The sequence below is a fragment of the Sporobolomyces salmoneus genome (assembly GCF_050403485.1).
Source record: "Sporobolomyces salmoneus JCM6883 DNA, S_salmoneus_JCM6883_v1_ctg10, whole genome shotgun sequence".
NCBI lineage: Eukaryota > Fungi > Basidiomycota > Microbotryomycetes > Sporidiobolales > Sporidiobolaceae > Sporobolomyces > Sporobolomyces salmoneus.
The window spans coordinates 169227-193900 of NW_027481153.1; the positions used below are offsets into that span (position 1 = coordinate 169227).

At 50.1% G+C, this 24674-nt stretch overlaps 12 protein-coding genes across 12 annotated transcripts; 6 read left to right on the top strand and 6 right to left on the bottom strand.

Annotated features, from left to right (window-relative positions):
* Positions 1 to 156: 156 nt before the first annotated feature.
* Positions 157 to 2549, top strand: JCM6883_006000 (uncharacterized protein; the record flags this gene model as incomplete). The annotated part of the gene is made up of 3 exons (XM_076630455.1): positions 157 to 277; positions 342 to 519; positions 584 to 2549. The coding sequence occupies 3 exons, from the start codon at positions 157 to 159 to the stop codon at positions 2547 to 2549; spliced, it is 2265 nt and encodes a 754-aa protein (XP_076489514.1).
* Positions 2550 to 4205: 1656 nt separating this feature from the next.
* JCM6883_006001 (Mrp/NBP35 family ATP-binding protein) lies at positions 4206 to 5343 on the bottom strand (the record flags this gene model as incomplete). The annotated part of the gene is made up of 2 exons (XM_076630456.1): positions 4206 to 4765; positions 4854 to 5343. The coding sequence occupies 2 exons, from the start codon at positions 5341 to 5343 to the stop codon at positions 4206 to 4208; spliced, it is 1050 nt and encodes a 349-aa protein (XP_076489515.1).
* Positions 5344 to 5485: 142 nt separating this feature from the next.
* On the top strand, positions 5486 to 6155 carry UMP1 (Ump1p; the record flags this gene model as incomplete). Its single annotated transcript, XM_076630457.1, has 4 exons — positions 5486 to 5488; positions 5549 to 5734; positions 5807 to 5908; positions 5982 to 6155. The coding sequence occupies 4 exons, from the start codon at positions 5486 to 5488 to the stop codon at positions 6153 to 6155; spliced, it is 465 nt and encodes a 154-aa protein (XP_076489516.1).
* Positions 6156 to 6370: 215 nt separating this feature from the next.
* DPC25 (Dpc25p) lies at positions 6371 to 7201 on the bottom strand (the record flags this gene model as incomplete). The annotated part of the gene is made up of 3 exons (XM_076630458.1): positions 6371 to 6428; positions 6513 to 6789; positions 6892 to 7201. The coding sequence occupies 3 exons, from the start codon at positions 7199 to 7201 to the stop codon at positions 6371 to 6373; spliced, it is 645 nt and encodes a 214-aa protein (XP_076489517.1).
* A 136-nt stretch (positions 7202 to 7337) lies between these two features.
* Positions 7338 to 8420, top strand: COQ4 (ubiquinone biosynthesis protein COQ4; the record flags this gene model as incomplete). The annotated part of the gene is made up of 3 exons (XM_076630459.1): positions 7338 to 7593; positions 7667 to 7893; positions 7977 to 8420. 3 exons carry the CDS (start codon positions 7338 to 7340, stop codon positions 8418 to 8420), a joined length of 927 nt encoding a protein of 308 aa, XP_076489518.1.
* Positions 8421 to 8698: 278 nt separating this feature from the next.
* Positions 8699 to 10116, bottom strand: JCM6883_006005 (S1/P1 nuclease; the record flags this gene model as incomplete). The annotated part of the gene is made up of 4 exons (XM_076630460.1): positions 8699 to 8865; positions 8948 to 9300; positions 9385 to 9582; positions 9662 to 10116. 4 exons carry the CDS (start codon positions 10114 to 10116, stop codon positions 8699 to 8701), a joined length of 1173 nt encoding a protein of 390 aa, XP_076489519.1.
* A 565-nt stretch (positions 10117 to 10681) lies between these two features.
* On the bottom strand, positions 10682 to 12637 carry JCM6883_006006 (DUF6533 domain-containing protein; the record flags this gene model as incomplete). Its single annotated transcript, XM_076630461.1, has 9 exons — positions 10682 to 11223; positions 11289 to 11467; positions 11536 to 11602; positions 11667 to 11696; positions 11765 to 11826; positions 11906 to 11974; positions 12052 to 12171; positions 12268 to 12344; positions 12512 to 12637. The coding sequence occupies 9 exons, from the start codon at positions 12635 to 12637 to the stop codon at positions 10682 to 10684; spliced, it is 1272 nt and encodes a 423-aa protein (XP_076489520.1).
* Positions 12638 to 13027: 390 nt separating this feature from the next.
* Positions 13028 to 13378, bottom strand: JCM6883_006007 (uncharacterized protein; the record flags this gene model as incomplete). Its single annotated transcript, XM_076630462.1, has 2 exons — positions 13028 to 13188; positions 13258 to 13378. 2 exons carry the CDS (start codon positions 13376 to 13378, stop codon positions 13028 to 13030), a joined length of 282 nt encoding a protein of 93 aa, XP_076489521.1.
* A 526-nt stretch (positions 13379 to 13904) lies between these two features.
* On the top strand, positions 13905 to 17376 carry ARG56 (bifunctional acetylglutamate kinase/N-acetyl-gamma-glutamyl-phosphate reductase; the record flags this gene model as incomplete). Its single annotated transcript, XM_076630463.1, has 7 exons — positions 13905 to 14126; positions 14238 to 14493; positions 14556 to 14962; positions 15022 to 16228; positions 16572 to 17119; positions 17199 to 17246; positions 17320 to 17376. The coding sequence occupies 7 exons, from the start codon at positions 13905 to 13907 to the stop codon at positions 17374 to 17376; spliced, it is 2745 nt and encodes a 914-aa protein (XP_076489522.1).
* A 597-nt stretch (positions 17377 to 17973) lies between these two features.
* On the bottom strand, positions 17974 to 19581 carry JCM6883_006009 (uncharacterized protein; the record flags this gene model as incomplete). Its single annotated transcript, XM_076630464.1, has 6 exons — positions 17974 to 18730; positions 18802 to 18917; positions 18992 to 19198; positions 19258 to 19274; positions 19383 to 19481; positions 19575 to 19581. The coding sequence occupies 6 exons, from the start codon at positions 19579 to 19581 to the stop codon at positions 17974 to 17976; spliced, it is 1203 nt and encodes a 400-aa protein (XP_076489523.1).
* Positions 19582 to 19876: 295 nt separating this feature from the next.
* On the top strand, positions 19877 to 22121 carry JCM6883_006010 (KH domain-containing protein; the record flags this gene model as incomplete). The annotated part of the gene is made up of 10 exons (XM_076630465.1): positions 19877 to 20009; positions 20289 to 20376; positions 20443 to 20515; positions 20585 to 20689; positions 20762 to 20896; positions 20960 to 21043; positions 21122 to 21246; positions 21327 to 21552; positions 21631 to 21845; positions 21908 to 22121. 10 exons carry the CDS (start codon positions 19877 to 19879, stop codon positions 22119 to 22121), a joined length of 1398 nt encoding a protein of 465 aa, XP_076489524.1.
* Positions 22122 to 22370: 249 nt separating this feature from the next.
* Positions 22371 to 24295, top strand: JCM6883_006011 (uncharacterized protein; the record flags this gene model as incomplete). Its single annotated transcript, XM_076630466.1, has 3 exons — positions 22371 to 22491; positions 22590 to 24111; positions 24184 to 24295. 3 exons carry the CDS (start codon positions 22371 to 22373, stop codon positions 24293 to 24295), a joined length of 1755 nt encoding a protein of 584 aa, XP_076489525.1.
* Positions 24296 to 24674: the final 379 nt, after the last annotated feature.

The window sequence follows — 24674 nt, forward strand, 5'->3', positions numbered from 1 at the left end:
GCATGCATTTCTCAGACTCTATCGCATCTATCTAAACGTCTCTCGGTCCGTTACAGAGAGGGCGTCGGAGCGAAAAATAATCGGAAGGCGGTGTTGATTGAAAAAATACGAGAGAGAAAAGTCTCGAGGTTGTTTCTCCCCCATTTCAAGCTCGGCATGTTTCGACTAGGATGCATTAGTTTGAGGGTAGCAGCACGACCGGCACTGAGGGCGTCGGCCAGCACTGTACGAGTCGCTTCGATCGGTGGAGCAGTTCATCAATCTTTTTTCCCGAGAGGTGAGTATTCTCCTCTCTTGCCCTTCTGAAGACTGGCTGGCTGATGCGAGTGTCTGAGTCGTAGCGTATTCGACTACGCTACCGATGTTCAATGTGGCCACTGAGACGACTCCGCTTCAAACGACAATAGAAGGAGAATCTTCAGTCAAGGAAGCAGAAGAATCAGTTAAAGCGGCACCAAAGACGTATAGATCTATTCAGGCATCTCTGCATGCTCCAGTATACCGAGCTGTGACGGAAAGGTAAGCGATTCTCGGACTTAGACGGCTCGAAAAGTCGCTGACTTCTGGATTTCTTCGCTTACAGACCCTTCAAATACGATACGATGACGGACGTTCAAGCCGCCGTCTTATCCCTCTTACCTCGATTAGCGTCCTCTCCTTCCCCGAGCGAAACCCCTTCCGAAATCCAACAAGCGCAAGATATTCTCGTTCGAGCGAAAACTGGAACGGGGAAAACTCTCGCATTCCTGATCCCGGCATTGGAAGGACGATTAAAGAGTCTCGAGACGTTCCTCGCTCAATACAAGGAGGAGAACCCTCAAGCCTCAACGGGGGACGCGAAACGAGCGTTGGCCGATTACGCGAAACGAACGGTTGGAGCTCTCATCCTCTCTCCGACTCGAGAACTCGCGACTCAAATCGCGAACGAAGCCGTCGCACTCACGACTCATTTACCTCAATTCGGAGTGAGGTTGTTGGTTGGAGGAGCTTCGAGGAGTGGACAATTGAGGGAATGGATGAGGAGTCCATCGAACGATATCGTCGTTGCGACTCCGGGACGTTGCGTCGATCTCCTTCAATCGGAACCTTCAGTTCGTAAAGTGATCGCAAACTCTCGAATGCTCATCCTCGACGAAGCCGATACTCTCCTCGATATGGGATTCTCGGACGACATCGCTACGGTCGTCAAACACGTCCCCGATAACGACAATCGACAAACTTTCCTCTTCTCGGCGACTGTATCGAAACAAATTCGAGAAATCGCGAGGAAATCCCTCAAGAAGGATCATACCTACATCGATACCGTTCCCGCCGACGAAGTCGATACTCACCTTCACATCCCTCAATATCACACGATCCTCCCTTCTGCGTCTGATCAACTCGTTCACATCCTTCGACTCATCGCTCACGATCAACTGATTCACGCTCGAGAAGCCGCGAAGAACGGAGGAGTCGGAGCAGGAAAAACCGTAGTGTTCCTCCCGACGACTCGACTCACTCAACTCTTCTCCCAAATCCTCATCGCGATGAAGAACCATCTCCCGTGGGGACGAGACACTCTCGTCGTCGAAATTCATTCGAAGAAATCTCAAGATCAACGAACTCGAGCTTCAGACCTGTTCCGACGTGCGAATTCTGGATACTCGGTTCTCGTCACTTCGGACGTTTCAGCACGAGGAGTCGATTACCCCGGAGTTACTCGAGTAATTCAAGTTGGAATTCCCGGATCTCGAGATCTCTACATTCATCGAGTTGGACGAACTGGAAGGGCCGGGAAATCAGGAAGAGGAGATTTAGTCTTATTACCTTGGGAATCCGGTTTCATCAGTTGGCAACTGAACGACATCCCTTTGAAACCCTGTACGGTCGGAGAAACTCAACGACAAGTAGCCGAACTCGCTTCCGAATGGGATTCGAATCCGGCTGAATTCGCTCCTCCTCCCCAACCCTCCTCCTCTGACTCTTCTTCTCCTCGATCGCGACGATCTTCTTACGCACCTCGTCCTATGACTCTATCGAAAACCCTTTCCCCTCGACTCGAAACCCTCCCTGAATCCCTCACGACGAACGTCCTTCCTTCTCTCGATACTCTCTCCGTTCGGGAAACCTTCGCTTCCCTCCTAGGTTACTACCTCGGAAAAGCTCACGAATTACGAACGACGAAAGACGTAGTCTTGACCGGGTTGAAACAATGGTCGACTGAAGCAGGGGGATTGGAGGAAGAACCGTATGTTAGTCCCGAATTCTTGAAGAAATTGGGAATGAACGATGGAAGGACGAAACATCGTGGAAAGCCTAGGAGAGATTTCGATGGAGGAAGGGATTCAGGGGAGAACGCATGGGGTGGAAGAGGGAGACAATCTTCGAGAGGAGGAGGAGGTTCGGGTGGTGGATTCAGAGAAAGGGAAAGAGGTTCGTACGGTGATCGTTCAGGAGGAGGAGGAGGAGGATTCCGAGGAGATCGTGGTGAGGAACGTAGGGGATCTTATGGAGGTGAACGTCGTGGTTCATACGGAGGAGGAGGAGGAGAACGCAGAAGTCGTTACTAGATTCGCAATCCCTCTCTCATTCGTTCGTCCTTCGTTCCAATCGCATTCGCAACGCATCCTAGTCTCTATTTCGCAGGTTTATTTCTATCTCTATCTGTTCTCATTACTACACCACTCTCACTTGGACGGACTTTCGCTCCTCAATTCGGTTGTACTAGCTACCCCCTCCTCTCTCTCTCTCTCTCTCTTGTTGGTTTTGTTTGTTTGTACTCTTTCTTATCAAAAGTCGAATTTCATCTCGTTCAAGCACGAGCTCTTCGGTGTGAAGGAACAAGAGGAGAGGAAGGAAGAGCTTTGATTTTCAGATTTTTTCGACTTTGTTTCACTACAGACAGACGGAGAATTCCAGCCGAAACACGGAGACGATTGAGACGATAGGAGAGGATACGAGACACGAGACACGGGAGAAGAGCTACAGAAGAGACGAGAACCGAAGAAACTTTGAAAAACGAGAAGCGAAACCCCTACTCAACAGCGTATCAGTCTTCTCCTCGTCTCTCGAGTTCAGAGAATTTCAGAAATACTCACGGAACGATTCAGAGAAGGACGAGTCGCATCGTCACCTCATTGGAAGAGGTTAGAGACGGGATTGTTCTTCGAATGCTTTTTCGCTTGTTTTTGTCCTTCTTTCGTGAGTTTCACAAGTTGTTTCCTATTGACGTCTCACTCCCAAGTCAGGGTCTGCTCGACTTCCTTAGGAGGAGAGGGCAGAACGAAGGGAGAAACGAACTTGAAGTTGTAGCAATTTTTGCAGTCGGCGTTTTTGTGAGCCTTGCAGAGAGTTTCTCCTTCCTATCGTCGTTCGTCAACAGTCATTATTCATCAGTGAGCGGCCTGAGCGAGAGTAGGACGCTCGAGAGATAGAGAGAGAGAGGGGAGAATGAGAGAAGATCAAAGCTCATTACTTACTGTGTTGATCACGAAGTCGACGTGGATTGGCTACGAAAGAGAAAACACCGTCAGTGTCGTCGACGACCACAGTCTAGTGAGAGAAGGGAGCTTACTTCGCGAGAAGGAACAGGATCGACTCCAGCTGTAAGACCGAGCGATTCGCCAAAGAACAAGTTCGAGTTCTCCCATGATCAATTCCTCGTCCTGCGTTCTTTGGGAGAGGGAATCTTACCAGTGAACGAGTTATCCTGGCTCTCCACCCACCTCAGTCAGCTCTCACTCGAATTCGAACTGAAAGAAGAAAGTGACTTCGACTCTCACCTCTTTGAAGTCCACTTGACACTCTCCACATTGTTCGTTCCCATGCCTCGTACAGAACTGGTAGTCCCCAATCTCAACGGACGCTACTGAATCGTTCGAGAGAACTTGGGAGAGAGGTTGCATCGTTTCAGTCTTTCTGGAAGAGTCCTGCGACTCGGAGTGGGGCCGAAAGTGGGAGAGGAGAGAGAGGAGACGAGGGACTGGATGAGTGCGAGATGAGGATACGAGAAGCAAAGGAAGGACGCACGAGAGAGGGAGAAAAGGGTGAAAGTGAAGAGAAGAGGAGAAAGAGAGGGAGGGAAACCCTTTTTCGAGCCGTTTTTGCTGAGCTTCGAGTTCGAGACACAAAGCTGGTCGTCTGACCTCTCTCCACCTGTCTCTCTCTCTCTCTGTGGTGTGCCCCACTTGACATGGCTCTAGCTCGATAAGCACTGCAGTTCTGTTTCAAGTACTCTGCCGCCGTCCTTCTTTCACTTCTTCTTCCGTCTGCTCCTCTATCAATCTCTTCACCTCCTCCGCCAAACTCTTGACCACCTTGAAAGATGGTATCTCTCTATACCTTTCCACCAACGTCTTCCTTTCCCTCTTCTCTTTTCCCTCTCCTTCGAATCCCGCCCCTCCATTCTCCGCAACATCATCCAACAACGCAACCAACTCTCTATCGATCGGTACCCTCCCTAAAAACCTACATCCTCCTTCGTACTCGTCCCCTTGTTTCGAGTTCTCTAGTTGACAGAACGATTCCCCTCCTCCTTGTCCGAAAATCCCAACGATGTCACCACAATGGGGACAGACGTAGCCGGACATGTTCTCGATCAAACCGAGGAGAGGGAGCTTTGTCCGGCGAACGAAGGAGAGCTCTTTCGAGACGTCGAGGAGTGCGAGGGCTTGAGGAGTAGAGACGAGCAAGGAGGAGAGAGTCGGAAGGGGAGGTGAATCCGGAGTGGGCTCCATGAGAAGCGGGCGGAGAGTTTCGAGTAGTGAGATATGTTCATCCGAAGTACCTGCGCGAGAGCAAGAGAGAACGAGTCAGGTTTCGAGAGAGAGAGAGAGAGAGAAAGAGAAAGAAGAGAGAAAGATTCGTTGACTAACCTGGAGGAGTATCAACGATGAGATAATCCAATTCCCCCCAACTGACCTTGCCCAAGAATTGTTTAATCATAGCATTCTTCTTAGGACCCCTCCAAACCACGCTCTCTTTACTATTGTTCAGTAAAAACCCAATACTCATACATTTCAACTTCCCTCCTCCCTCTGCCTGTCCCTCTTCCTGTCCCTCTCCTTCTGTTATTGTCGAGCCAGTTCGTGTGTCAAGATAGACTGGTACCCAACCATCCCTACTCGATAAAACCTCGCGATCCTGAATCCCCAACATTTTCGGTAAACTCGGACCCGTCAAATCGACATCCAATAACCCAATCCTCAATTTCGGATCCGATGCGAGTAACGAAAGGGCAAGTTGAACCGAAACGGAAGATTTACCGACTCCTCCTTTACCGGAAAGGACGAGGAGGACGTGACTGATTTGAGAGAGACGAGAGAGGAGGAGGGAATCTTCGGGAGTATTGAACGGGGTCGACATGACCGCACCGACTGATTGTTCGAGTTCTGTTCCGAGTGGAGAGTAGTTCGTGCGCGCAATGAGAGGCGGTGAGAGGAAGAAGAGAGAGAGAACGATTACTCATAATCTCTCTCCCATCATCCTCTCACTCCAACCCTCAGAAATGGTACCTACTCCCTCTCAATACCTCCCCAGACAGTATACTAACCCTCCTATGCGGCCTTAGGAATCCTCTCTAGCTCTCGTCCCCGGTCCTTCGACTTCATCATCATCATCTCATCAACCATCGTCCATCTCCCTCTCTTCGACCTCGAACGCTCACGGTCTACACGACACGCTTCGACATGGTGGATTACGTTCGATCGCCGCTGAAGTAGCTCCTCAACATCCGCTACAATCGAGGTTGAATAACGTACGCCCTCTCTCCCTCTCTATAACGCTGACGACACCCCAACTGACAGCGAGGGACATATGTGATGAACAGTGGGAACAAACTCGAGAGGATTTACATATGACGCTCGAACGAAACATGTTTGGACTCCACGCCCCGGTGCGTCAAATGATGGAACGTCAAATCGTTTCCTCCGTACGTCCTCTCTCTCTCCCTTGTCCTCTCCTCTCCTTTCACGCGCTGATAAGGATGAGAACTTGCGCAATAGTCACCGAAACCTCTCCACCTAGGAGGTTTCACCCGCGAGAGTAATCTAGGACTAGAAATCTTATTGAACAAAGATCAGGAGTTGAGTCCGGAGGATGTGCTCGTGGATAGGGTAGAGACGAGTCAATTAGGGGATTTCCATATGGCTATGGAGAGGAAATTGAGATTGCCTTAAAGGGAGTTTAGCAGCTCAACGGTATCTACTTTCTGGTTTCTACTTTGTTCGTTTCTTTCTTCCCCTTGTTTTGTAACGAAATCTACATTTCTGTCCTTGTTCAACGAACTCTCCTAAGCACATCGGACGAGCGATTGTCTGACTGAGAGTACTGGCGGATTCGAAGCGCGGCTTGTGGCGTTCCGAAAGGAGTAAGAAAGCGAGAATCGAAAGCTTCAGGTTTTCTGTTCCTGTTGTTTCTTCTTCATTTTCGCCTCCATCTCCAAGAAAGCCCTGTCCAGTCCCAGTCTCATTCTATATCAGTATCGACTCATTGACTTGAGCTTGAGCGAGAGAGAAGTTCGAGAGACTCCTCACCTCGTAGCGGGATCTAACCCTTCTCTCGCTTTCTCCAACTCCCTCTGCGCCGTTTCCTTCACCCCTTTCCCTCCTTTCCCTCCTTTCTGAAACTCTTTAAAATCCCCTAGTGCATCCTTCGGCCAGTTTCGCTCCACCTCTTTCCGCTGGGATCCGTCGAGATGCTCAAGTTTCTTAAGAATTGAGGATTTGGATAGAGAGAGATCAGAATGATACGATTCGAGTTCTTCGAGATAGATATCGTAGATACAATGAGCGCAACCTGACATACAGCACTCTATCCTCATGAATTACCGATACGACGAGCGAGAGAGAGAGCGAGAAAGAGTTGAGAGTTTAGTTCTTCGGCGTGAGAATCGGAAGCGTAGATTGAACTCACCTCCCTCTTCCGGAGGATTCGGTTTCTTCGGTACCTCTACGCCCAACACCTCTATCCCCTTCGCCATCTTCTGTGTCGTAGTCGAGAGTGGAGTCGGAGTCGAAACTGTTTCACCTAAAGTTCCCTGTCCTAACGTTCCTCCGACTCCTCCTGGTTCATGGTTCGATACGACGAGTGGCACCGTAGTATCATCTGAAGAGGCGGTAGGGGCTGGAGGTGATTGGTAGCGGAGGGAGAGGTTGAGAGGTCGAGAAGAAGGGAGGAATCGACGAGAAAGGGGGGAGTAACGTAAGTAAGTACGAGAATTCATGGCTGTAAGGCTACCGAGACTGGTAGTACATGCTCTGCTCCGGTTGAAGAGCTGGATCCGGTGAGACGTTGAGGAGAAAGAGGTAAAAGAAAGATGATCTCATCTCTCTTCCCTTCTCCTTATCTACCATTCAATCATGCTAGCTTGTACCTGCGCCCAACGATCTCTACTACGTTCAACGCCCTCCCTCCGATCAATCCGAGCGTTCTCTAGCTCGATTCCGTCCCACCACTCGCCTTCATCTACTCCAGCTCCATTCGTCCTTCCCTCTTCTCTCGAATCCCCAGAAGCCCGTACAAACTATCCAGGACATGTCAATATCAATACTTTCCAACGTGGGTTGTTAGCGGTTGGGTCCGCAGTGATGGGATTGATCGATACTTCGAGACATGGTCTGTCCCCTCTTCCCTCTCCTGCCTTCTCCCTTTCGAGACGCTGACCGTGGAGGTAGGAGAGGGCAAATAGATATGATCGCCGTCCTATCTGAAACTTCCTCCGGTCCTTTCCTCTCGCACCTTCGTTCGAAAATGCTTTCTACCCCATCTGGTCGTTCCCTCCTTCGTGAACGTCCACGGATAACCTCGACTTCAATCAATCTCGACAAATTGAGTGAACTGCCTCCGAATACGTTCGGGAGGAAGTATTACGATTGGTTGAAGAGGAATCGAGTAACTCCTGATACTCGTGACCCCGTACGTTACCTTCCCTTCTCCTCTCCCTCTCTTTCTCTCTCGGAAAAGTGTCAGGCTAACGAGAAGGGAGTGAGTATGATCAGGTGAGATACATAGATGACCCGGAATTAGCCTACATAATGCAACGTTACCGAGAATCTCACGATTTCTACCACGTCCTCCTCTCGTTCGGGGTTTCCCTCCCCGCCGAACTCGTCGTCAAATGGTTCGAACTCGCGAATTTCTCCCTCCCCGTTGCGGCTCTCTCCTCCGTCTTCGGACCGCTGAGAATCGAGGACAAGGAGGAGAGAAGGAGACTTTGGAAGACGTATGGAACGTGGGCGATCAGGAGTGGAGGGAAAGCGGAATGTTTGATTGGAGTCGAGTGGGAGAAGGAGTGGGAGACGGATATCGAGGAATTGAGGAGGAGACTGGGAGTCGAGAAACCACCGATTGGGTTCAAGACGTTCAGGAAGGAGGAGAGGAGGTTGAAGGCGGAGAGGGAACAGGTCGAACTTGAACAGAGAGCGAGAGCGGGAGGGATCTGAAGGGAGACGAGGAAAATCGTGGGTGGGAGCTTTCCGCGTGCGACTTAGAGGCTTAGTGAATTTGTTGTCATTGAATACGAGTTTTACAGTAAAGATGCGAAAGACGACGAGAGTAAGAGAGAGAGAGAACGAGATAAAGACTGATACGAGATAGACAAGAGGACAATGAGAGAGAGATGGATGCGAAACAAACGAACACCTGAAAACGAACAAAGCTGAAAACGATAAAAACAATGGACACCTAACTCCGCCCTCTCAAGCTTGAACTCCTTCTTCTTCTACTGTAGTTCTTCCATCCATTTCAAATTGAGTGGTCCGACTTCCTCCTCGGCGAAATCCGCTAAAGGACCCAGTGATTGTTTCGCAACATCTCTGAAAACCGTATTCAAAGTAGCAGCTAATCTCAATCCAGCTTGTGTTAACAGTCTCTCAATCGTCAATGAATCTACACCCCACTCCACAACTCATCAGCTCCCTTCCGCGTCTAGGTCTGAGAGACAGAGAGGTAAAAATCATAAGAGACTGACCAGCGATCGCTCGATAATAATCCGTATTTCCTCCGACCTCCACTGGTGGATTCGCATGTTGATCATACTCCGGTGGGAACGCCAATTCGCAAGTGACTTTATGAGTCCCTGAGGCCCAATGAACTGGACAAACGATCGAGCTCAATTCCGTTCCTCTAACCTCTTGCGTCGGAGTTTCGAGAGAGAGGATAGTTTGTTGAGTGGAGAGCGGCAGAGAGGAGGAAGAGGGAGGGATGGGACAGGATAGCCAGGAAGGTAAGAGGTCTTTCCACCAAGATCTGACTCCTTCCCAGAGTAACAACCGGATTAAAGGGTCGTAAATCGCTCCAGTTAACGCCGATTCAATTTGACGTCTACCCGACAGTACAAGTAGTGTCAGCGGCCGGTCCTATCACGAGATAGTCCTCGTGATTGAAGCAGAGGAAGAGGCGACTGACGAAGGTAATTCCGTCGTATAATTCCCTTGTTCCCTCAATTTCCTCGCGATCAATAAGTTATCCCACAACCCATGCAAGTTTCCCTTCCTACCCTCCCATCTAATCGGATCTTGATTCCCTCCTCTCTCGCGATTCGTGAGGTGCATAGGTTGGTGAACGTCTCCGAGGAAATGGATCAGGAATCGAAGGGATTCCCAACTAAATCGTCACTCACTCGCTCGATCGTGTCAGTCCCAACGTTGAGAGATAGAAAGGGAGGCAGAGAGAAAGAACGCACTCTTGGGGATTCCTCTCGAGTCTCATCGTATAATTCGCAATCGCATGTAAAACATCTCTCTCATTCTTCCAACCTCCTCCTTCCTCCTCTCCCTCCTTCTTTACCCTCTCTCTCCCTCCCATCCCAACCTCAACTTCTTCCGTCCCATCGTCTTTTGGCCAACTACAAACCTCGGGTGGATGATCCCCTAACCAACTCGAATAATGCAATTCTCCACTCCACCCTCTATACTCGGGTACCATCCTGATTCGATCTGGCCAACTCGCGACGGGGGCTAAATGACCATGAGCGTAAGAGGGGAGGAGGGCGGAGGAAGGGGATCGGAGGAAAGAGAGAACGGAAGGGTGGAGATGGATCTCGGCGATGGTGGCGACGATCGAGTGGCCGACGAAACCCCAGCTGTGAGCGAGAGGCAGGAGGGGGAGTAAGGCGAGGGACGAGGAGAGGAGACGCATGAGAGGAAAGGAGAGATAAGGAGACGATGTGGGGGTGATGAGGGAAGAGAAAGAGGGTGAGGGCTTGAGGACGAATTGAGCAGTTGTAGAAGACCTGTCGAAGGTTGGCTCGCGACGAGGCGAGTGAAGAGGTGAGAGGAAGGAGGGAGAGAGAGGAGAACTCGGCAAGAAACGTTCGACTCCGATTGTCGGACACAGCTCGGAATATTCACAGGAGCTATACAAGGTGAGAGTCGAGGCGCTACTATCGGGTCAGGACCGAAGGAAGTCGAGAGAATTCTGGAGAAAACGCGCGATATTGTCTCGAAAAGCTCAACTTGCGAGTTTTCGCAAGGCCTCGTTTGTTCCGGCTGATTCGCCATTTGCTCTGCGACTTGACTTTCGTCGAATGAGCTCTTCGAGAAGGTTTTCGAAGGTAAGGAATGGCTTCGTAATGTTACAGAATCAAGAGAGAAAAGATAGTAAAAAGCAAATCCAACTCCTTGCCCGGCCTCCAATCCCTTCAAGGGTAACGGAGGACAGACATCAAAACGAGTGTGATATCCAATCGAGGAGAAGAAGACGACTAGACATGTTCCTCCGCCACGAGCGTAACCGTCCTATCGACCTTGATTCCTCCTCCAGGTCCTCCTGCTAGCAATCCACCTCCCGTTCCCGCTCCTCCCGATCCCGCCGTTCCACCTCTCTCCGTCCTCTGACCCCCAGCATCTCCCTCATTCTCAACAACGAACGCCTCCTCGAAAGGTCGAGTCGTGAAATCATCTTTCGAATCCCCATCCATCGGGAACGCTCTACTGAACGCGAACCTAGGAGAACTCGAACCAGTACCCGTTCCATTGATCGTAGGACTCAATTCGATTCCTTCTTTACTGACGAGGACTCCGATCGCTCCACTCCTCCCTCCTCCTCCGAAATTTCCAGTCGAAGCCCCCCCGTGGTGACCGGGGACGCGATGTTTCGTACCGGAGGATCTTAGGAGTCGTTCGAGGACGAAAGACATTGAATTAGGGGAGAAGAGGGATAGAACCATTCGGGAACACATGATTGAAGTGATTGCGGAGGAGGCGACGGCGTGAAAAGTGTTGAGACTTGGGGAAGCCGAGGGAACTAAAAACTCACAAACGAGTTCCATCAGCTCGAGAGAAGGAGGATGGGAGAGGGATGGACCTTACGGGAGAACAAGACGACATTGGCGAGGTTCGAAACGGTAATGATTACGAAGTAGAAGATTCCGGTCGAGAGAATCTTGCGAACGAGCGGAGTTTTCGAACCGGAAAACGTAGAGACTTTGAAACAACGGTAGAGGGTCAGGATCAAGGCGACGAAATCGAATCCGAGGGGAGCACTCCACCTAGATACGAGGCGAAGGGGGGTTAGTTTGCGAGAGTTGAAAGAGGAGAGAAGAGAATTGCGACTGACACGGCGGCTCCGATTTTCTCATATCGATCTTCACGACTCTTGATCATACATCCATTGAAGTCGACGACTAGTAACCAGGGTATATGTCAGACTAGAGCAATCAGAAGAGAAAGAAGCGCAAAAGTACTCACTTTTGGAAACCATTGGTGGAAGTTGAAACGCTGCTCATGAGGTGCTTACACCTCTTAGCTCCTCCAATCAGAAAGAGCTGAGGAAGGGAGAGACCAACCTTCTTGGACGGTAACACAAAAGATGAACACTGCCAATTCACCCGCGAGAAGAACCCCAAGGCTAATTCGCGAAGAGAGTGAAAACGGTCAGTGCTCAACAACCTCGCTTCGAGAAGAACGAAAGGAAGTATCAGACTGACAAGATGATCACGTAGATGTTTCGATCGTAGATTGCGGCGACTCGAATCGCCATGATCAAGGCGCATATACTATTCACAACTCGATTTTCATGTCAGAACGTTGCGCGAGAATGGGAGAGAGAGGAAGAGGAGGAAGTAACACTGACTAGACGGAAAGCATTCCACCAACGATCTGAAACCACCAAGCCCGATCACAAACGGTCGTAGGGATCGAGAAGAGGATCATTGAAGCGGCGAAAACTTGATAGACTAGACTCGTGTAACGACTGAAATCGAGCGAGTTCAACGAGTCAACTCATGATCGCGATGACAGAGAGGGGAGAAGGAGATGGGAAACTCATAAGAGGGAGAGAGAGACTCACTTGAGGAGATAGAGAACTTTCAAAGGAGTCCATTTATTGTTCCAAATGTATTTCCTCTCATCCGGTAACGTGATCACCTATATCACCATCACCACATTCGAGTCAGCGAATACCTCCCTCGTCGTCGTCGTCGTCGGAGGAGGGAGGGAGGAGAGATGGGGCAAGTGTAAGCGCATCCATTCATTCACTCAACAATCTCCCTTCTCCTGCTGAGCAACGAGAGAGCGGAAGAGAGGACACGTACCAAATCAAAGAGAAAGATCCCTAACCAAGCCGTCATGTACTTCTGTTGAGCGTGTACCGTACTCCTCAGATCGAGGAGGGAAGAAAGTAGAGCTGGAGTCAATGCGGGAGGAGGAGCGGAATCCATTCCTAGAGACCTCGAGAGGGAGCGAGCGTGGAGAAGTAGAGAGAGTGGGGAGTCGGTGAAGAGAGCGAAAAGTGATGAAGAGAAAGAGAGAGAAGAGGAAGAGGAGGAGAACATTCACTCACTCGATCGAATCTCGTGGGAGTTTGGAGAGCCTGCGAGAGGCTGCTTGATACGATAGCAGTTCAATTTCATAGTGAATAAGATATATGTAGTAGTGAGCAGAATACGATTCGACACGACAAGGCAAAAAGAGAACTGAACAAAAATGAGGGAGAAAACAGAGAGAAAGAAATTTGTACAGAAAAACAAGGTTCGGACTATGGTAGACTCCTCCTCTCCTACGACGAGCAGCTTATCCAATCTACAGAACGACCGAGAGAGAGTCGTCTCTTACTTGTTGAGGTTCGCGGAAAGGGATTTCAATTCTTCCTTCGATTTCGGTTTCTCCAAACCCTGAGCGATCTCATTCGAAACGATATGAGGTTGATCACCTCTCCCACCAAGCGGGTTCTCTTGATGAAGGTGAGCTAGGTTCGGGGCTCCTCCGAGTCCTGGTCAATCCCGGATCCGTGTCAGATCAGGAGTTTTCGCAAGGAAGAACTTGAAAGGATCAGACGAACCGGAAGTAGCTTCAGCTTTCGAACCGGGGAAACCACGGTTACCGGGAAAATTGATTGCTCCGTTATTGTGCTCGATCGGTTGAGTAGTGAAGGTTTGTTCTTCGTTGTTGTTGTTTGACATGATTTCGGTGGGAAAGTTGGTCTGTTCTTGGAGGAAATGCGGGAGGAAGGAAGGGACGGGGAAGAGAGGAGAGTCAGTTACAGTATATGGAAGAGAATGGTGGTCTTTGAAAGGAAGACGATCATCGTTCCGCAGCGTGAGAAAGGCTTTTGAGAAACAGAGAGGGAATGACGACTCGACAAGTCCCTCAATTCGACTTGGTTCCGCTCATTTCATGCTCCTAACACAAATATGAGCTCCAGCTCCACCATGCGACTCCATACAGTCTGATCCACGAGGTAAAGGAGGAGCGATGACGCTTGAAAGTGGGGAGTTCCGGAGGAAGTTCAACGAGAGAGCGGAAGAAGACGAGCGGTCGATAGGAGTTGAGCAACAGCTTACAAAAAGTGAATCGAGGTGTCGAGTGAGAAGTGCAGAGTGAAGAGGAGAGAGAGCGAGGCAATAATCCGCGAGATATAATCGAATTCTAAGAAACTGCGAATTGAGATAAGACTCGTTCTCTCTCTTCTCTCCCACCCACCAAACTATGCTACGACCTGCTACTACACTCTCCAAGTCTATCAGAACCGCTTCACGCGGTCTACAAGCCTCGCGCTTGCTCAGTTCGACCTCTTCGACTAGTTCATCTCTCCTCGCTAGTCAACGTCGGGTCGAGGCTCAACAACAACAAGCGAGCGATGAGTTAGGGGACATCATGGCGAAACGTTGGTTGGGTTCGGCTATGGCAGCTGGAACTGATTCTGATCGTGTTAGTTCTCGCCCTTCCATCTCCCTTCCCCTCCTTTTTGACTCGTCTCTTCTCTCTCTCGCCCGCTTACTCGCTGAAGACGCTTATCCACTCTTTCCCGCCAATGAACAGGAAACGATTATTCGATTACTCTACTCTCTCGCTTCCCGTCGAGAAGTTTCTCGATACCTTCAAATCTTCTCTTCCGCGACTCATTTCGCAGTCCTCAAAGTTGGAGGTGCGATCTTGACGAACGAACTCGAATCGCTCACTTTGAGTCTCAACTTCCTTCACCGAGTTGGGTTGTACCCCGTCGTAGTACATGGAATGGGAGATAAATTGAACGCGAGATTGGAAGCGGACGGAATCGTTCCTGATTACATTGACGGTACGCTTTCCTCCTCTCAATCCGCTTCTCAGCAGTCATTTATGGAGTGCATAGCGTACCAGGTATTCGAATCACGGATGCTCGAACCCTTTCCCACGCACGACGAGTCTTCCTCTCGGAAAACCTCAAACTCGTCTCCGCACTCGAAGCCCTTGGTACTCGAGCTCGTCCGATCACTACCGGAGTCTTCACGGCCGAATACCTCGATCAACCTCGATACGGATTCGTAGGAAGGGTTACTTCGGTCGACAAGGAACCTATCGAAGCTTCGATCCGCGCTGGAGCTCTCCCGATCCTCACTTCGTTAGCTGAAACCGCAGAGGGTCAAATCTTGAACGTTAATGCCGATGTCGCTACGGCCGAACTTGCAAAGGTTCTCGAACCCCTCAAGATCGTTTACCTTAGTGAAAAGGGAGGACTTTACCATGGAGTCACAAAGGAGAAACTCTCTTTGATCAACCTCGACGAGGTGAGCTCCCGCACTCTACTAACCTCGAGAGCAAGGGTACTGATTTGATGAGTCGATAGGAATACGACGATTTGATGAAACAAGAATGGGTCAAATACGGAACGAAACTCAAACTTCGAGAAATCAAAGAACTCCTCGATCACCTCCCTCGCTCTTCCTCCGTCGCGATCATCTCTCCCGACAACCTCCAAAAAGAACTCTTCACCGATTCCGGAGCTGGAACTCTCCTTCGACGAGGATACAAACTTTACAAACACAACTCGATCGAAGCCGTTGGACAAGATCGACTCCGACGAGTTCTCGCCGAACGAGACGAAGATGTTACTTCTGGACGTAAATCTGTCGCTCAAGTCCTCGGAGAACTTGAGAGATCACAGGCCCCTTACACGATCTACGGAGATGAACCTTGCGATGTCGTCGCGATCGTTTCTCACCCCGAAGGACAAGTCCCCGTCATGACGAAATTCCTCGCCAATTCTACCGCGATTCAAAACGGAGTAACCGACAACATTTTCAACTCGATCAAGAAGGATTTCAAGAGATTGTTCTGGACCGCGAAAGCCGACGACGAGAACAAATCGTGGCATTTCGAACGCGCCGATGGTTCCTTCACTCGAAACGGTCGCTCTCTCTTCTACTACGGAGTTCAAGACGCGGGAGAAGTCGAACGACTCGTCAAGGAATTCGAAAAGAACCAACGAATCGAACGAGCGTTCCTTCCAATCTCTTACACTTCTTCTTCCCGTGGGACCGTTCAATCTTCCGGTAACATCGCTTCGGCCCTTCGATCCTTCTCTACTTCGGCTCGTCGTCCCGCTCTCCGCCAATCCACTCCCGCTTCCTCGACTCCCTCTTCTTCCTCTTCCCGATCTTTCTCGACTTCGCCTTCCCACTCCGCTACGGCTAAACGAGTTGCCCTAATCGGTGCTCGAGGCTACACCGGATCTAACCTCGTCTCTCTCCTAAACTCTCACCCCTCTCTCGAACTCTCTCACGTTTCGTCTCGAGAACTCGCGGGACAACCTCTATCGGAATACACGAAATCTCGAATTTCGTACGAAAACCTCGGGTTCAAGGAGATGGAGACGCTCGAAGCGAAGGGAGAAGTCGATGCGTGGATCATGGCACTTCCGAATGGAGTTATGGCACCGTTCGTAGAGGCGATCGACAAGGGTGCACAAGGGAAGAAGGAGGCGGAGAAGAGTGTGATTATCGATTTAGGGGCAGATAAGAGGTTCGATGAATCTTGGACTTATGGTTTACCAGGTGAGTCAACTGTTTGTGCTTAGGTGGATCGCCGAGGTCGCGGGAGTGGTGTATCAGGGGAGAAGAGAAGAGACGAATCGAAGGGTTCTTTCGAAGTAAATAGTCAAAGTCAAAGGTTTAGAAAGGAGGTCGGGTCAAAGCATCAGTTTAGTTCTCTCTCTCTCTCTAGCAGACGTGTGCAAAGTCAAATCCAATCTAAGAAGTTTATATCAATCTCTCTTATTGGGGTCTTTCGCGCGTCTGCTATTTGAGAGAAACCCTTCTGTCTTATTTCAAGCACAGACTACTCACCCGTAGATCTTGCAAGCTGACTCTCTCTCGTTCATCTCTGTCGATTCGTTAGAACTCTACAACCGATCCGCCTTACACACTGCCAAACGAATCTCGAACCCCGGTTGTTTCGCGACGAACACTCAACTCCTCCTCGCCCCTCTCCTCCCTTACATGTCCTCCCCACCTTCCGTTCACGCGATCTCGGGCTACTCCGGAGCCGGTACGAAATCCGGTAAAGAGCCCAAAATCACTCCCGAATCACTCAAAGGAGGAGTTCGACCTTACTCGCTCACGGACCACATTCACGAACGAGAAGCTTCTTACCAACTCTCGAAATTACTCGATTCGTCAGCTCAGTTAGGGAAAGATGAGTTCTCGGTCGCGTTCATGCCGAATGTCGCACCTTGGTTTCAAGGGATTATTTCAACGGTTTCGATCCCTTTGAAACAGGAAATGAGGGCTTCCGAGATTAAGCAACTGTTTGAGGATAAGTATGGGGATGAAAAATTGGTAAAGGTTCAGAGTGGTGTACCCGAGATTAGTCAAATCAGTGGGAAACATGGAGTTAGGATTGGAGGGTTCCAGGTTCATTCGAGTGGGAAACGTGTCGTTATCGTCGTGAGTTTCTTCACTCTTCTCTCATTCGTCGTGAGAGAACTGCCGGGACTGACTCGCTCCTCGGTTCCGCGACGAAAAGGGCGTCCTCGATAATCTCCTCAAAGGTGCCGCGACTCAATGCCTCCAAGTGAGTTCACCTTCCATCCTCTCCTCCACTTGCTCGTCATTGTCATTGACAATCCACTCGCTCTTTACATTAGAACCTCAATATCGCACTCGGTCAAGATGAATACGCCGGAATTCCTCTCGACTTTTAAACCCTCTGCTTCTCATCTCTCCCTCATTTTCTCTAGCATAGCATCCTCGTCATCTTCATCTTCCCTGGTTTTCTTCCATTATTCTCCATGTGGTCTTTGCTTCTTCTTCTTCTCGCGGTTCCCGTCATCATTCATCATCGATCGAAAAACTCTGTAACGTCTCTCTCTAGAACCAATCTCCTTCTCGCTTTTTTCTCTGAGGGACAACAAGAGAGAGAGAAAGTAACGAGAAATGAACAGTTTGCTCTCTGTGACATACAAAAACTCGGTATATGGGAATAAAAAACAGCGAAGAAGAGTAGTAGCAATGAATATAGCTCGAGGGGGAGGGAGGAATCGAGCGAAAAGAACGAAAGGAAGAGAGAGAAGGGGGTATCTGACAAGCGAAATCGCGAACGAGTGAACGATGGCACAGAGGGGGGGGGGGACGAAGGAAGGAAAGAAGAGAGAGAGGGAGAGCAATCGACTCGACTCGACTGGGTGAAGAAGTACGACGTTGAAAAACGAACGAGATGACTGGGCGTGGTTGGTCGAAATTCGAAAAAAAGATGCGATAGAAAGAGGAAGATTGAAGAGAAGAGAGCTACAACATCCAGTTTAACGACGTAGTTTCTGCAGTCTCTTTGCCTCTACCTGAGCCTGAACCATTCTCGCCGCACCTCCCATCTCCTGTCCTTGTCCATGCTGAGATTGATTCGAAGGTTGAGGTTGAGGCATCCCAGGTCTCGGTGGTCCTGGTCCTGGTCGATATCCCGATGGAGCTCGATTCGAAGCCCCCGATGGAGGAGGTCCTTGTTGTTGTTGACCGGGATAAGGTAATTGTTGTTGTTGTTTCGGATCGAAACCGGTTGGAACGACAGGATTGAGAGTAGGAGGAGGAGCGTAATAAGCACCGCTTGGAGGGACGGGAACTGGGGAGGAAGCGAGTCGAGGAGGAGGAGGGGCTTGCATAGGCATATTAGGCATTGGCATATGACGTTGAGGGGATGGGGAAGGACCTCCTCCTGTTCTCATTGGACTTCGAGGAGGACCCTGACTCTGCTGCTGAGGAGGAGGAGGAGGACCGGCTGATAATTTCGATCCTGCTCCTCCATTCCCATTCCCTCTTGAGACTTTCCCTCCAGCAGCTTTCTCGGCCGCACTAATGATTTCGTCGTCGAGAACGACGAGGGCCGCACAGATAACGATCCATTCAACCATATCTTCGTTCCCTTCCCCCAAGGTTTTCCAAACGGCTTTCTCTTCGTCGGATTTACCGACGATCGCGACTCGTGTACCTCCTCCCGATTCGGGCGTGTTTTTCTGAATTCGACCGAATTCGACTCGTTTTGGTGGGATTAAATGTCCCGCGTATCTATTATCGAGAGAATTGGAGCTGAATCAGCTTCGAGAAGTGAATGACGATGGGAGACGGGACAGTCTCACGTAAAGTAGAATAAACTCCACCATCCAGCATTCGGATTCGGTTTCGACACTTGAAACAGTGGTTGATCTTCTTGAGGAGATTCAGGATTCGGTAAAGTCAACTTGTAAATCGGATTCTATTCTCCCATCCTCATGCTCATCAGCATTTCCTTGATCCACATTCAGTACTCGGGATTAAGAGAAACTTTACCTGTATCCCAGTTTGTTGAATCGTCCACCTCAAATTCCTACTCGCTTCACATTTCACATGATTCCCCGATCCTCCACTCCCATGAGACTGACTACTAGACGCTGCAGATCGAGATGCACCTCCTCCTCGATCAGGTGGGAACAATTTGGCGACGCAGAGGTCTCCTGCTTCTGAGGGAGTTAGAAGGTAATTCTCTGCGTTCAAGTTCTACTCAACACGAAACGAATTAGCGGAGTAACGTTGGGAGGATTGAGAGGTGGGCGTACGGTGTGAAGGTAGGTATCTAGAAATCGCATGAGAGGGGGAGGGGGAGAAAGAGGAGTTCGATCAGATTCGATTCCAAAGCCAAGAAAGGGGACAAACCTCCTCCCTCAAAGTGAAGCTGACTTACAAAGGATCTGAGCTGGTCTACCATGAGGAGTAACGATCAAGGTAGGTAAATGATCCGGAACTGGAGGATGATTCGGTGAGGTAAAGATCGAGTAAACAGCTGAGGAATGAGAGACGGAGACAAAAGGATGGCTCGTGTCAGCGCTCATCTGATTGAGAGAGTCGACGATAGACGGGTGCATCGTAAACTTACCTGACATGCTCGAGAGTGTTCAATGACTGTACTGCGAGGAGAGAGAGACCGGCAGACGGAGTTTGTTGATCAATAAAGTGGTTTCGAGATGGGCTTCTGACTGGTTCGCTGGGGCGTATCGAGCTCGTATATACCGCCTCAGTGCGTGTCGGGAATTGCTGATCGACAGTCGATGGTGAGTGGTCCAGAATAGACCTCCTTCAGCGAGCAATTCTTCATTAGGAGATTTCCAATTTCATGCATAAGAAGAGTTGAAATAGCAGCTCTCTCCCACTCTTTCATCTAATACTCAACCTCGAACAATGTCATCAACGAAACGAGGGAACGAATTCTCGGATCGGGCTGAACCTAGCAAGCAAGTCAAAGTCGAAGGAGGAGGAGGGGAAGGAAGTCCTTCGAATCAATCTGAAGCGGAGAAAGCAGCAGAGGCAGCAGGTAAGTCTCTCCCGATCTTGTACAATGCGCTACATCGTGGCTATCTTGAGGCCCGAATATCGAACGCGAAGGGACGGTTCGCGGGAAGTCGAGATGTCAATCGACGAATCTATCGGGGACGAGCGGTCTACAAGCTACTCTCCCTAGATTACGATTGAAGGAAACGGCAGCTAAGTGGCAGAGCTATACTCGTGCCAGTCAGGCGTTGTTGAGCCGGAACAAACCGAATCTCTCGCAACGACTTCGATACTGACTCCCCTTCTGCCTTCTCTGTGATAGCCGCAATCGCTGCACGACTAGCACAACAATACAACCCGAAACCTCCTGTACCTGAAGTGAAACCTGATGTCGCCGGAAGAGATTTCGAGTGAGTTTTCCTTTTCTTTCTCTTCTTGTCTTTCCGCTCGCTGACCTACTTATTGTGTTTGCCCAGGTTCTTCAAAGATATCGAGATCAATGACCTGCGTAACCGTTACTTACTGACGAAAGGACCTACTCAACAACAAGTGAGCTTCCCACTCGAATCTCGACTCTTTTTCGGTTTCACTGACCTTGAGAGAGGAAACGATTGGTAGATTCTCGCGGATACTGGGGCAGCAGTATTGACGAAAGGTGTTTGGTACCCTGACAAGAGTATGGCAACGGATAAAGATCCTGCTCTTTATTTGCACATTTCTGCCGTGAGTTTTTCTCTCTCCCTCCCTGCGTTTCTCCTAGGCGGTACTGACGCAGAACATACGAGAGTGTTGTAGGAGAGTCAAGAGAAACTCGACGCGGGAATCAAAGCGGTCGAAGCTTTGATCGCACGAGATTTGCAACCTCTCGTTTACGACCGAAGTAGGAAATTCGAACATGCTGGAGAACGAGACAATGGTTACGGTGGACGAGTAAGTTGCTCATTCAATCCGTCACATTGATCCGTTGCTGACGAATTGAAATTGGACTTACAGAGGAAATGGGATGAAGAAAAAGTTCCACTCGAATTCGAACCTTTACGCAATTTCAACGTCCGAGCAAAGACTGTTGGACCCGGTGTATGTTTCTCTGCCCTTCCCTCTACCTCACTCTTTCAAGGGCGCAACGCTGAAAGAAGAGCTCGTGCTGTTTGACAGGGTTTGTTCGTGAAATGGATTCAACAAGAAACTCAGACGAGGGTTCAAATTAAGGGAATCGGATCGGGATACATTGAGACTGAAACGGGAATGGAAAGTCAAGAACCTATACATATCGCAATCACGTAAGCTACCCGTCTGTCCTGGTTTCTCCGAAGCCAGAAACGAAACTACTTCATCATCTCGCTCTGTTTTGGTTATACAGTGGTCCCGATCGCGTGATGATCGACAAAGCGAAGGAGTACGCTCAAGATCTAGTAGAAGCCGTACGAGAGAAGCACGCCGAAGCGAGACAAATGATTGAAGAATCGGATCGATTGCGATTACAAGGACAAGGAGGAGGAGGATACGGTCAAGGAGGTCCTCAATACAGTCAACCAATTCATTACCCTGCACCGGGTCAAGAATCGCAATCTCCTTACAATTACCAAGTGCGTTTTCCTTTTCTCTCTCCGTCGTTCTGCTCTGCCTGAACGCCGATTCTAACCTCTTTCTTGTCTGTCTCGTAGGCTAACCAATACTCTCAACCTGGACTCACTGCGCCTCTACCTCCCGGTGAAGCTCCCCCTCCTCCTCCAGGAGCTCCTGCTTCCGCTCCTCCCACTCAACAATCTCAAGACGCTGCGACTGCTGCTGCCGGAGCGGCTTCGACTGGAATGACGACTGAACAATGGTCTGCATACTGGAACTCGCTCGACCCGGCTTCTCAAGCTTACTACACTCAGTTCGTCGCCTTTCTTCCTCTTTCTCAAACAAACGTTGCTGATCGTTCGTTCTTGCGAGTAGATACTACGCCGCGTACGCAGCTTACGGATCCCAACCTCAAGCATGTGCAGCTGCCGCGACTGCTTCTCCCTACGCTCAACAACAAACTCCTTACCAACCGAGTCCCGCTCCTCCTTCTTCTGCTCCCCCGCCGCCTCCGCCTTCTGAGGGAGCTTATGCTGCGAAAGGTGGTTCAGGAGCTTATGGTGCTGTTCCACCTCCTCCTGGGTTGTAAAACTGTCGGAAATAGCCTGTGTTTTGTGACGAATTCAATTTTTTGTTTTTCGAGTTATTTCTTCGCGAGCTGTTGCCTTCGGGAGACACTATCGCAACATCTAGGGTCTCGTCCTGCTACCGTCGCCAGGTTGGGAGATTGCGATTCTGGCCCCACTTTCACAGACCTTTCCCTTTCTCTTCCCTTTCTCTCTCCCTCTCACAACATTTCCACTCCAGCACTATCCAACCACGCCAGACACGTTCACGAATGGTTCATCTCACGAACTTACCTGCCGAACTCCTCCTCCAAATCCTTCAAGACGCTGCTCATTCCTCGAACCGATCAGCATCCCTCCTCAACCTCGCTACCGTCTGTAAAGCCTTTCACGGTCAGTCCACCTCTCTCTCTCGCGAGTACTCTCTCCAGTCAAACTGACGGATCGATCGGATGATCCCTCGTGCGCTCCACAACGGATTTCAATCACAGCTCCTGCCCTCTGTTTATTGTTCGAACGTTTGGCGCTCCAGACGGATCGACAAGCGAATGAGTACTTGAAGAAGATTGAGAGTTCGGGAGAAGCGTCGACTATCGCGGGTTGGACGAGACGAATCGCAATCTCTTACCGCACTCCCGGCGACGACGACGACGACGATACTGAACCAGCGACGTCCGAGGACGATCAAGACGACCCAGTAACGGCACAACAGGCGATCAAAGTCTTTTACCTGTTGAACAACCTGACGCACGTCAAATTGGAATCGGACGATGAATTCAGGGCGTTCGAAAGTGCAATCAAGAGGAGAGGCGGGAATGCTAGAAGGGTACTGCTGGGAAGAACCAGGACGATCAAACTCGTTGGAGGGGAGTTGAGGTGGGATCGAGCGTGCGAATTGCTCGGAGATTCGACGAAATTGAGGGAATTACGAATTGAAGGGTTGTACAAAGCTCGGCGACCTCAGCCGGCGACAGAGGCATCGGAACAGGGAGACGATAACGACAACGACGATGTGCTCATACATGTCACCCGCGACGAGAACTCGACGACGTCTCCGATCCTCCCTTTTTTCGACGCCCAAGAAACTCTACTCGAATCTCCTCTCGCTCAGACTTCGACGATCGAGCTTCCCGAGCCCCCCTCCGAGTTCCCTTCGTACCTCGAACGTCCCGCGTCTCCTCTCCCAGACCCGCCTCGTTCGATTCCCTCCTTTCCTCGATTTGACCAACTCTCGCGACTTTGTCTCGCCGACCCTTCCCTGACCGATCAACACCTCCTCTCGATCGTTGGAGGGGTTCGAAACTCTCTCGAGGCGTTCTCTTTGGTCGACGCAAGCTGTTTCTCCCGACAAGGACTCATCGTCGCGCTCCGAAACCTTCGAAACCTTTTCGAATTAGACTTGACGAATTGTACTTTCACGACTACCTCGACTTTGACTTCGACTACGAACTCGACGAATAATCGAAGGGGACCTTTCGCCTCCTCCTCCTCCTTCGTGGTAGCGGAACAAGAAGAAGACCCGACTCTTGTTCCTCTCGATCCGAGTCTATCTATTCCGGACGTCCGTTCCGGCGCGACTGATCACCTCGATCCTTACTCTGTTCCATTCAACCGCTCGACTCTCCCCATCACTCTACTCGAACTTCGTCATCCGATAGATTACCTCCCGCTCTATTGTCCCTTCCTTCAGTCGTTCAAGCTCACTTGTCCTCCCTCTTTGTCAACCGAGACGACCATCTCCCCTACTGCCCTCGTTTCACCTCTGTTCTTCTCGAAAGCAGTGCTCAAGTTACCGCTTCAATATCTCACGATTGGAGTAACGGAAAATACGAGGGTTGGTGCTGCTCCAGTAGGAGGAGGAGGAGCAGGAGGTCGGGGACTTGGAATGCGATTCGGAGCAGTACGAGTCGGAGTAGACGGAGCAGGAAATTTCAGGACGTTCTCGAAAGAGTTGTTGGCGGAGATGATTATCGATCTCAGGGGAAGGCTTGAAGCTCTCGCTATCACGAAAGAGTACGTCCTCCCGTCTATCTCTCGCTTTTCGTCGAGTGACATCAAGCTCATTTTATCGTTCGTTTTGGATAGGATGATGTGGGACGAGTTTGATCGAAACTGGTTGAGGGATTCTTGTCAGAGATTCGGGATCGTCTATACCTCTGAAGCGTCGCCGATTCCCCCTGCTCCCATTCAACGCTGAGAAACTCAAGAAGTCGAGTTTGTACAGAATTGTACTGAGTTTTGATCGTTTTGTTTTGCTGTAAGACAGTAGCCATTGTAAGAAACCCGTGACATTGTCCTCAACGACCCCTGGAGATTTGTTTGCAGAGCCTCGGCGTTGTATGGAAAGAGAACGCCTTCGAAAGCCAGAGTGACTGAAACGAAAATTCTGGAGAAAGGGCGTGCTTTCTACTCAGCAAATACTCGTAGGCTCTCTCACTCGCACCTTCGTCGAGCTTCCGGGTCCTCGATTGGCGAGGAGGAGACTGCCCGAAATTGCTTGCGAAATCGACGATTTTGCAGCGGACTCAGCTTCGTTCTCTCACCCGTCTTCTCATCGATCTCACTCCGCCCACCTA